Source organism: Rana temporaria, chromosome 8 (assembly GCF_905171775.1).
Source record: "Rana temporaria chromosome 8, aRanTem1.1, whole genome shotgun sequence".
NCBI lineage: Eukaryota > Metazoa > Chordata > Amphibia > Anura > Ranidae > Rana > Rana temporaria.
In genome coordinates this window covers 60,424,613-60,437,003 of record NC_053496.1, presented here as the reverse complement: position 1 = coordinate 60,437,003, position 12,391 = coordinate 60,424,613, and the positions used below count along the sequence as shown (strand labels likewise).

Here is a 12,391-nt window from a genome sequence, read left to right as displayed (position 1 = left end):
GAAAGGATTATGTACAGTATGTTCGCTTTTGAATTTTAAAGGATAAAAATATATATATATATATATATATATATATATATATATATATATATATATATATATATATATATATATATATATATATATATATTTTTTTTTATTGTTTTTTCATAAACTGTATATGATGGTGTAATAACCACTTAAGCCCTGGACCATTATGCAGGTAAAGGACCAGGCCCCTTTTTGCGATTCGGCACAGCGTCGGTTTAGCTGACAATTGCGCGGTCGTGCGACGTGGCTCCCAAACAAAGTTGACGTCCTTTCTTTCCCACAAATAGAGCTTTCTTTTGATGGTATTTGATCACCTCTGCGGTTTTTATTTTTTGTGCTATAAACAAGAGACAATTTAAAAAAAAAAATTCAATATTTTTTACTTTTTGCTATAATAAATATCCCCCAAAAATATAAAAAAAAAAAATTTTTCCCTCAGTTTAGGCCGATACGTATTCTTCTACATATTTTTGGTAAAAAAAAAAATCGCAATAAGCGTTTGATTCGTTTGCGCAAAAGTTATAGCGTTTACAAAATAGGGGCTAGTTTTATGGCATTTTTATTATTTTTTTTTACTAGTAATGGCGGCGATCAGTGATTTTTTTATTTATTTATTTTTTTCTTGACTGCGACATTATGGCGGACACTTTTTTGACACATTTTTGGGACCATTGTCATTTTCACAGCAAAAAGTGCTATAAAAATGCACTGATTACTGTGAAAATGACACTGGCAGTGAAGGGGTTAACCTGTAGGGCGCGCTAAAGGGGTTACGTGTGTCCTAATTTGTGTTTCTTACTGTAGGGGGGTGTGACATCACTGATCGTCGTTCCCCTATGACAGGGAACAGACGATCAGTGACACTCTCACTAGGAAGCACATTCTTTCTCTCCGTGACCCGTTCGTAGGACACCGGCGGCGATCAGGTTCGCGCGGTCATGGACCACAGGACCGAGTCATGAGCACGCAGCTGGCGGCATGCTCGCGACCTATGGCTGGGCTTCTTAAAGAGGATGTACCTGTAGTCCATATGCCCAGCCGTGGCATTCTGCCAACATAAGTCGTGCTGCGGTCCTTAAGGGGATAAACGATTTTCATGCTATATACAGTATATTATTGATGATTTCTATTTTATCTAGTTATTAGCTTGTTCAATAAAGGTAGAAGTGACATTTGAGCCCACCATGAGTATGGGGGGTTACTTGTCCCACACTCTGGTCCATAAACATGCCCACATGGTTAAATTGCTTTTTTGTGACGTGACTGCAGCCCCTCCAAACTTCTGGTCAACCATAGTATCAAAGACAAACGCTCATTCTTTGTAACGTATCTTGGCATATCCCAAAGTCATGCTTTTACTTTGCCAAATAGAATTGATCTGCTCTTTCGTATTCATTGACAGCCAGCATCATTCAGCCTATTTCTTCTGAGCCCAGGCTGTCAATTGCCTACCTCCAGCCTGTAATTAGAAACTCAAGGAAAAAGTAGCAATGTGATGAGCTAATTTCTCTGTTGAGCTCCATGCACACTGGTCTTGGGGGGGGGGGGGGGGGGGGAGTCTGTTCTCTTGGGAGTATAAAATGCTCATATAGAGCATTTTTTTTTTTTGTACAACGTTAAGAAGAGTTTTACGTTTTTTTTTTTTTTTTTTTTTTTTCTGCCAGTAATGTAAAGGAGTCCAGAGGTGCAGGGGGTTGTGTAATGTAAAGGAGTCCAGAGGTGCAGGGGGCTATGTGATGTAAAGGGGTTCAGTGATGCAGGGTGCTGTGTAATGTAAAGCGGTCCAGAGGTGCAGTTGTGGAGAGAGGGTACACAGTAGTGACAAAGAGATATTGAAAGATGCAGGGGGCAGGGTCGGGTAATTTTACATTTTAACGTGTATCGCTGCTGCCGAAGTGCCCCCCCCCCGAAAATTCAGCGGACGCCCATGGTGACAGGTTATTTACATATCTAGCTTGGACATGTTTATCATATGTTATGTTATGTTTATCATAATATGAGGTGATCCACAGTATAAAAAGTGAGAAATCCACCCCTCCCCCACAACACATCCTGGTAATATACAATGAACTTTGAATCACCTCATATTATGATAAACATAACATATGATAAACATGTCCAAGCTAGATATGTAAATAACCTGTCACTCAAAGCAAGGAGGGAGGAATGGACTTTTTATTTAGACAATGTTTTATCGGGAAGTCTGTTCATTTTCACTGAACAATAAAATAGGATTGCTCAGAGCTGGATTAACTTTGTGTGGCAAGACTGGGCACAGATGATAGGAAATCTTATACTCTACATTGTGACATAAAAAAAAAAACATCCTTTTTAACAAACAATTAACCATTGCAATGTGATGGTCTATGGCCATGGATGTGTGTAATTAGTTTGTAAAGTTGATAAGTTCAGGATGTATGCAGATAACTTTTAACAGGTTTTTATACCTAAAATCATTTTTGAGTGCATCTTTTAAGCAGTGAGCATGTACCTGGGGAACAGCAAAGGAAGAAACAGATTTTGCCTGAGCAGCTGGGTATGAATTCTTTCTGTAAACTCTGCAGCCCTTTGTCATTTTACAAGCTAAATTTCTACCCTAAATGGTTCTCAGTCAGCAGATGTTCATGTCTCGGGGAATTCATTTAGGTTGGGTATTTTTTTTTTGAGATTCAGAACATTTCCATGGATGGCCAGCATTTGTTCTATTAGAAAACTTCAATAAACAATGGAAGGTTATATTTCTTTTCCCCATATCCTTGCCCAAGCTACTAACACCACTTCTATTTTTAATGAAATATTGATGGAGTTACCGCTGCTTCTATTTTAAATGCTTCGTGGCTCCCCCTGCCAGCACGTCTAATTTAAAGCTGGCTCTTGTAGCTTCAGTGCCAGCTGTAGAATGACCGGTGTCCTTTATCTTCATAAATAGCCTGTAATAAGGAACCGCAACCCTCTCAACAACATTGTCAGCTGGATTATCAAGATGATGAGACGCAGCTATCCAGTGAGTCTAAATCATTTGTGTTTTTCACCGTTCTTCAGTTGGTGAACTGTACATAAGTTACTCTTTATGAAGGATTGTCACAAAAATAGATTATGAATGAAGGATGGGGCTTCACATTACTGCTCTCGATCTGATTTTCTCTGACTGCGTGCCCAGTCTGGTAGGAAATGTCTCCTCGTAATTTATGAATGTTCTGTTTTCATTCCTCCACTTCCAGCTTTCACTCCTATAACCAGCAAAAGGAAAGGATCAAGTGCAAGAATGGTGGCATTTTGTACTTTATTGATCGCTTTTTTTTTTGTGTGTGTGTGTGTGTGATAACATTAAAAGGACAGCTCTGCAAGTGACCTGTATGTGTTACTATTTATAGTCAAATCGGGAATGATTTTCAGGAACCCTTTGTACTTTCCTAACTTTTGTGTCAAAATTAAATATGCATAGGACAGTAAGGTTATCCACATGCGTACAAGATATTTATGGGTTTTATTTAATATAATATATAGTATAAAGTACTACATTTTATAGCAACCCATTTGATCAGCTTTCAGCATTGGATTACTATTTGAAGTCGTCTTTTGGTCCTTATTAAGACACAGTGTTATTCTTGATAAACGGTTTCCAATCCAGTCTTTGCTTTCTAACCCAAAATTTCAAAGGAAAGCTATAAAGGTGAAGGCTGTCGTCATTAATGATTTCAGCACTTTGTGTGTCAACACAAAATATTATAAAGCGAATTCAGCAATGATCTACTATATATTTTTTTTCAGTATAGGTTTTCCTTGAAGTAGTTGTAATTATTATTATTTTTTTTGCTTTTTAAAACAAACATAACTGCCTGCTCTGTGAAATAATTTTGCACAGAGCAGCCCTGATCCTCCTCTTCTGGTTCCCTGCCAGCGCTCCTTGCTCCCCCCCCACAAGTTTCCCCATAGCAAGCTGCTTGCTATGAGGGGTACTTGTGCTGGCTCAATTCTGAGCTGTGCTCTGTGTGTCCATTGACACACACACACAGCAGGTCTCGGCCACGCCCCATCCCTGCTGCTTCCCCCATGTCCAGGGAATAGAGAGAGAGAGAGACTGCTCTTGGGCACAGCTCTGAATCAAGATCAGACTAGTATAGTATAAGGAGGGCTGGGGGAGAGGCACAAAGGCTATTTTTTACCTTAACGAAGAGAATGCATAACCTTTACAGCCATTAAAAGAGTGTGTTTGTCCAGTTAAAAAAAAATTGATTTATTTTTTTTGTCTTGTACAGAACTGTTTAACAGTTTTAGGCAGGTGTGAAAAAATGCTGTAAATGAAGAATGCTTCCAGAAATAGAAGTGGTTAAAAGTTAATTGATAAAAATAAACCAAATGTAAAATAAATCAACAGAAAAGATATCCAAAAAATATTTGGTGTGACCACCCTTTTTGCCTTCAAAATAGTATCAATTTGGAACCTGGCTGGTAGTTTGTTCCAAACATCTTGGAGAACTAATCACAGATCCACTATTGATGTAGGCTGCCTCAAATCCTTCTGTCTCTTTTATGTAAATTCAGACAGACCCAATGATGTTGAGATCAAGGCTTTGTGGGGGGCAAACCATCACTTCCAAGACTCTTTGTTGTTCTTAACGAAATTGGCTGTATATTTGGGGTCATTGTTCAGCTGCAGAATAAATTTGGGGCCAAACACATGCCTCTCTGATGGTATGGCATAATAGATACGTATCTGCTATTTAAAATATTTGGCTGTAGCAGGAGGCAGTTTGTTTGTGGTACAATAAAGAGTGTCTGCCGGCAGCAGTGAAGCATGGTAGAGGTTCCTTGCAAGTTTGGGGCTGCATTTCTTCAAATGTAGTTACCGATTTGGTTAGAATCCATGGTGTCCTCAATGCTAATAAATTACAGGCAGACACTTGATGCTGGTTTTGAAGCCATAGGGTAGCCACACCAAATATTGATTTTGATCTTTCTTCTATTCACTTAATTTGCACTTTGTATTTTTTTCTAAAAATAAACAATTAAAAAAAATAATAAAATATATATATATATATATATATATATATATATATATATATATATATATATATATATATATATATATATATATATATATATAATATTATATAAATATTTTAAGCATTCCTGCTTTTACAGCATTTAGTCACACCTGCCTAAAACTTTTACACGGTACTGTACATGATGGAGAAGAACAATTTTTTTTTTATGATTGCCAGTGTTTAGCCACACACGTGCCATTTTATATGGGGGGCTTGCAACAAGTCTAGGTAGTATGGTTTGATGAACTTTGGGGGTTTCCCTTTTATTCAGGGCACCCCCTTAATTTCTGTCATGATGATCAGACAGAAAAAAATCTAACAGGTAAAGCAATAACAATAATACAAAAAAAACAGTTCTAGACTCTATATGCTGCTAAAAAGCATTTTTTTTATATTTGGGGCTACACTGTTCAGATGTTGCATTCTCTACAGGCTCTATTGTGAATTAAATGTTTTTATATTAAAGAAGTACATTTAATAATGATAAAACCCACACACAAAGTCTGCAAGTGGCTGTCTGAACTGGTCAGTAGGGAAATTTGTCAACTGTGCTTGCTGCACTGCTAGTTAGTGTACATGGAATGCGGTTTAAGAGGCAGATTTACTGTAAGTTAAATATATCTGCTCATTGGTGTTTTAAGGCCATTCCACACACACATCCCATAGACCAAAGGTCAGAGTAGTACATGGCAACCGAGGTACCAAAGTAGATAATAGTAATAAAGTCAGCAGTCCAAAGGCAGATAAAAATTGTTTATACTCAGAGAATATTGTTGATGCAAAGCCTTGGGGCTACACAGGACCCCTTTCTCAAGACATGAATAAAACTATTTTATTATCTTGAAAATACCTGCCTAAGCGTAGCCTGCTATTATCATCTGTGTTTTCCTCCAATGTTGGTTTCATTTTGTTACAAAGAGCTTGAATTCTGACTCCCGGCCTAAGCCCTGGACTGACTTCTACCTGTTTTAATAAGTTCACCCTTTACCAGCAATGAGGTGTTTTCAATTGGCAGAATTCAGAAAAGTTGGGCCCCCTGAAGCAACATTAAAGTGGTTGTAAAGGAAGTTTTTTTATTTATTTTTTTATCTTGATGCATTCTTTGCATTAAGATAAAAAGCCTTCTGTGTGCAGCAGCCCCCCTAATACTTACCTGAGCCCATCTTGATCCAGCGACGTTGCACAAGAGACTCGGCTGTCTGGTACTCTCCCTCTTCATTGGCTGAAACATAAGCAAAGTGTCATTGGCTCCTGCTGCTCTCAATCAAAGTCAGTGAGCCAATGAGGAGGGGGGGGGGCAGGGCTGGGCTGTGGCTCTGTGTCTGAATGAACACAAAGAGCTGTGGCTTGGGTTCCCCCATAGCAAGCTGCTTGCTCTGGGGGTACTCAACAGGAGGGAGGGGCCAGGAGCACCGAAGAGGGACCTGAGAAGAGGAGGATCTGTTCTGCTCTGTGCAAATCCACTGCACAGAGCAGGTAGGTATGACATGTTTGTTATTTTGAAACAAAACATTTCTTTTTTTACTTTTAGTATCACTTTAAGTTAAATCAGAAGTGCACACAGAGCAGGGCTTTCTGGCTGATGTAGACTTCAACATAAAACTTGTGATGCCTGTTTTTAAGGAGGACTGTCTTGAACTTAAGATGTTTCAAATGTAACAGATTAAGTCTTTGATTTAATGGGGAGTTGTTGACAGTGTAAAAAGCATTTATGATGATTCTATATATAAATCAAAGCAGTCCTGTTTGTTAGAATTTCAGCTTTCTTTTCTTCTTTTATATTGCTGCACAGTAATTGTGTTTTAAGACTTTTTGATCACAAGTTTCAGCTTATATAAAGCTGGCCATAGATGGATTGAAATTCTGTCAGTTCAGCAGGGACTAGCATCATTTCAACGCATCTATGGCCATTCCCGTGGAAGAGAGTCAACCTATTGATCAACTCCTCTCCAACAGCACTGTTGGAAAATTTGTGTTCCATCAGCGCATGCAGCCAAATGGCTGCAGTGCTGATCAATGTATCCTGGTAGCAGAGGAGTCCCGCTGTCAGAATACAGTAGCGCAGTGGGGAGGAATCTTTCATCCACCTCGAATGTGTGGATGGAGGAATCAATTAAAAAAACAAAACAAAATCATCTATGGCCAGCTTTAGAAACTTCCCTCATCCTGTTGGGGTAAAACAGGAATCGGATAAGGTTTTCTTTCTGTTCAATTGTTTTTTGTACACAAGCCGATTTCTTCTTTTATTTGCAGGCAACTCATTGACATAAGATTTTCACCCCATCCATAAGCTGTCACTTTAGTGTTATTTATCTCGCCCTATATTTTATTTGATGTACCCTGTAATATCTTTCCAACAGACATATCAGTATGGTGTGGTAAAATAATTTACAATGGATTCTTTACAATATGCAATAAATTCTAAAATATTACGAGAAGAATTTACAAGAAGGTGCTAAAGGGTTACATGGTAATATAAAAGTGCAAAACATAGGCCTAGTGTTTTTATAGAGGCCTCATAATTTTCAGAGACTTTGTATTTCATGCTAGAATTGAGCCTTACTCTATTTTACAGAAAACTGAAATCTTTGATCCATACCAAACACCCACCTGTCAGCCCACATCCACCAAGACCCAGGGGGGACTCCAAATATTTTCCCTTTTTATGGTCCAGCACAATTCTAATTGTATACTTCATATAGTTTGAGTCACTGTCTTTCTCTAAACTATTTACGAGCTTCTAATGACCTTGTCGCCTACAGAGTCACTGCATTCTACAATCCATGAAAAGCCACCCTTCCATCACCCCCCACATTGCTAAACCATTATTTGAGAAAACTAACCTTGACACGTTCATGTGAAAACGCATTCAAAGCTGAGAATTGTGGTCTTTTTTTTTTTTTTTTATGGGATAAGAATGCTTGCTTTTATAAACCATATCTCTTCATTATCTGAAGAGCATGATGTTTAAGCAAAGTGCTAATGCATTAAATTCTCTTATTCACTGAGGATGTGCATAGAATAGCAACAACATTCAGCAACACACTACAACCAGAAGTTTACCTTTTAGTTCAGTTTTAGAGTATATTTGAATGGTTGTTATGGAATTGTGCGATGCAGACTGCCATATTGAAAAAGCCTTTAACATGGACTTTTTGTGGTAAAACCAATTTGTAGTTGCAGGAATTAAAACTACCTTTTCTGCTGATCGTTCTCATCATCGATTTGTTAGTTGAGTAGTGGTGGTGTTTTTTGCAGATCAAATTTGCTTCATGAATCTTAATAACTGCTTGTTTTTCGGTTTCATTGAGGGAACATGAAAAGGAAGAGTATCCATTCACTTTGAACTAGTGACACATAGCTGGCATCTGAGTTAAGTCTGTATACGAGATAAGAATAAAATTAAGTGGGTGAAGAAGACGGCCGCTGTTTAATTTTAGCGTGCACAATAAGATGTTGGATGTTTGAAGGCTGTACAAAGTTTGTACCGGGAGCTGTGCATCCTGTAACAAAATCCTTCGGAGCATTGCAGATCTGCAACTTTACCCCTTCCTCATAATGGCTCCGGAGAGTGGTCATTTGGATTCATAGTTGGTTCCACCCCAAGCCCAACTTTGTAACCATTTAGATGAATTGTAATTTTTTTTTGTGTAATTCTTCCGTTCATTCCTGATTTTTTTTTTTTTTTTTTTTTTTTTTTGTAGAACCAAGGACTTGGCTTAAAAATGACAACATCATGGAGTGATCGTCTCCAAAATGCAGCAGACATTCCTGCAAATATGGATGGCCTTGCAATGAAAAAATATCGGCGTGAAGCTTATCACAGGTAATTCATGTTGTGTCTTAGCTTCCTGGACCCGCAGTATGATGTTTTTGGAGGTAGATGGAGCGCACCTTGTTAGAATGTAAAATCTTGGAAACTCCAGCTTGTTGGAGAACAATGATCACTTTGTTGGTGTATGACATTAAAAATATCCAGCGTGTGTTAAGGGCTTATAGCAAAAGGTGGTTTTGTTTGAGTGTATTTAATACGGGGGTCTCAAACTGATGACCCTCCAGCTGTTGCGGAACTACAATTCCCATCTTGCCTCTGCCTATGGGAGTCATGCTTGTAACTGTCAACCTTGCAATGCCTCATGGGAATTGTAGTTCTGCAACAGCTGGAGGGCCACCAGTTTGAGACACAAATTTAAAAGAACCTCCGAGAGGGCTACTGAATTTAGTCAAACATGTTTAAGGAAAAAGGTAAAATGTGGAATTTGCCAATGCTGTGTAGTCCATTACTAGACTTTGTAAAGGGCTTTGATAAAGGCTAAGTTCATAAAGTCTCCCTAAAATGTTTTTAAAATGCTGAAACACCTTTCTTTGATCATGTGAGTTTGTCCTGCAGTAACCACACTACAAAAGCCCCTAACGCCTTCTTTTAAAATCTTTAGTGTAAGTATAGCCACAACTTTCTGTACTCCTTTCACAAAGTAGGCTAGAGTTAAACCCTGTCAGGTGTGTATGTGTGTATATATATATATATATATATATATATATATATATATATATATATATATATATATATATATATATATATATATATATATATATATATATATATATATATATATATATATAATTTTTTTTTCTGCATGTGTCCTGTTGGGGAGATTTGCCTTCACTTCCTGTCCTGGAGATGAAAATGTAAGTGAAAGCAAATCTCTACAGATTATTCTATTTCCTGTACTTTTTGTGGTCATGTATTCATGCATTGTTGTATATTAAAAATTAGTAGGCTAATTACATATTTTACTATAATCCTAGTCATGGCATAGAAGTTAAAAAATAACACTAATAGTAACTTTGATCTGTAATTTTTGGATTATTGTATATGGTGTCACTTGCATGTAATGAAGCAATGAATAACATGTTTGGCACTGACATCAGGAAGTTTAATGGCTCCACCCTCATTTTTGACATACTGAGCTGTCCGATCCACAAAACGTGTTCTTCTTCTTCACTGCTATTAGAGCCATCATTGTATTGAACACATCAATCTGTGCCTAGTTCTGCTGAATGATCCCATCACATCTACCCCATCAAGTGTCATCTGACCTTCCAAAGAGGACAGTGAGGACTTGTGTCCTATATTTATAACTTACTGGGTATATGCCAACATGGACCAGCCACCATCCATGTATGTGGAGTGCAGGGGTCATGATGCAGCCCACAGGTATTGTGCCTTATACTGTCATGTTCATCTTCTTCAATGACTGCTGTAGTTATTTTCCATACCTGAATGTCATCTATTTTACATAACCTCTTGAATACAAATTAGAAATTCTACCGCAATTTGTAACCGTTGGGCCACGGATTACTGTCCTTATGTTGGATTTCTGTTTTCTATAACAGTATGCTTTGTTTGCCAAAGTGTACAAGAGGGGAATTATTTCAGTAATTCTGTATTGCCATATAGCAGCCAGTAAGATGCAGGCCCCCATTTTCCAACCGTCATTTACAATTGTAGATTTGAATCTGATTGGTATAAGGCAAAACAGCAGGCAGATCTTCCCTCTGACACACTGATAAGTAAGAGCTAGTAAGTATGTTTTTTCAATTTGCTTTAGACCCCTTTCACACTGGGGTCAGGTGCTTTAGTACTGGAAATGGCCTTTGCTAAGAGCCTGAAAACCGCCTCCCATTTATTCAAGTGTGACTTTTAACACTGGGGGCGGTGCGCTTGCGTGACGTTCCGAAAAGTCCTGCAAGGAGCATCTTTGGGGGTGCTGTATTTAGCTCTTCCAAAACACCCTGCCCAATGGAATCAATGGGCAGTGCTTCGGAAACACCGCAACACTGGAGTTTTTAACCCCTTCTTTGGGCTTAAAAGCTCCCCGCTAGTGGCCGAAAAGCGCAGGTTAAAAAGTGCTAAAATGAGCAGCGCTTTAGCGCGCCCACAGTCCCAGTGTGAAAGGGGTCCATGTTGGTTGGGTTTCACAAGCGAAAAATACAAGTAGAGGATCCTTCTTCTTTTTTATTTAATTTTTTTTCTCTAAGTTTGGAATTTTTTGTTTACCAACTCGTGTGATATACTTAGTATGATTATTATTACAATTATGAAACAATGTTGACGGACTCGTTATTTTTCTTTTACTAGCCTTCCTCTTGCATATCATTGTAAGTGGTTTCATACATTCCATTTTATATTTACTAAATTGGGCATAGGCCAGCCCCAAAGATCTTAGTGATATAGCAGTACTTTTTTTATTTACAAAAATAAAACTGAAAATGTTTGTATACAAAATACATAAAGTGGTAAACACTATTTTGAGATGTCCTTAACGTGCTTATAAAATATGTATGCATTTACAGGATTTGAATAACAGAGGGGGGGGGGGGGGTTACAGTTATGGTGGTAAGAACCATTGAATTGTATAAAGATCCCATTTAATGACATTCAGGTAATTAATTGTTTTATTTTTAGATGTAGAAAATAAAAGCATGTGATTGTTCATATGTACTTTGTACTCCTCCTATCTACTGTCCTATATATAAATATGTGTGGTAAGATGCAACATATAGCTTTTTGCCACCCCTGGATGTGATTTTTATGCTTCGGGAACGTGTACCACATTCAGCTTGTACCAGACTTGCACACTTGGCTGACCTTAGAGGAAGTCCTTAACGGAAGCCTCAAGTGTTGTATAGATCACCTAGTGTCCCTTTGCCATTATTAGGGGGCTCATGACATTTCCAAAAGGATTTAACAGAATCCTTTTACATTTTAAATGTAGGGACCTAAATTGTCTGCTGTAAGAACTTCTTCTTTTGCTTTGAGTAAAACGGGAAGCCCTAAATTCACAGTAGATTCCAAGCTTGTACACAAGGAAATACGATGTTTCCAGAATGTATGTTCTATAGCATTACTTGATGTTACTGGAATGAGTGTGTGTCACAAAATCATAAGAATAGTAATTATGAATTTCTTTATCCTCCTAAATATGTAAATATTTTTGTGTAATGGCCCTTAACCCATTAATGCATCTTGTTCCAATATTGGAACAGTAGTGATGTAGGAGTTATTTATATCCCACGGCTCTAGGTAACATTATTTTTTTTGCGCTAATACATTTTTTTTAACCTTTTAAAATGCACATAATGTTAATGCACATACAGAAATTTAGAAATGAACCAGTGCTCGAATACCATTTTTATGTTCTTATGTTTTCTCTACTGCCTTTTTGTACAAATCTGTTTTTTTTTTTTTCTTTGACCACCTGCACACTTTCTTAATTTATTTTAAGTGATGTTTAGCATCAGGTATTCTT

General features: G+C 37.7%; 1 protein-coding gene across 3 annotated transcripts in view; it reads left to right on the top strand.

Moving 5' to 3' along the window:
* NT5C2 (5'-nucleotidase, cytosolic II) overlaps positions 1-12,391 on the top strand; it is a 155,131-nt gene that overhangs the window by 33,642 nt on the left and 109,098 nt on the right. The window contains exons 1-2 of one of the 3 annotated variants that reach the window (XM_040361873.1): positions 2,911-3,034; positions 8,783-8,904. In XM_040361873.1, the coding sequence (XP_040217807.1) occupies positions 3,014-3,034; positions 8,783-8,904 (143 nt within the window). In that variant the 5' untranslated portion in view covers positions 2,911-3,013. Of the gene's footprint in view, positions 1-2,910; positions 3,035-8,782; positions 8,905-10,047; positions 10,297-12,391 lie in introns of those variants that run through there. The other 2 variants (XM_040361874.1, XM_040361875.1) reach the window with 2 other exon arrangements.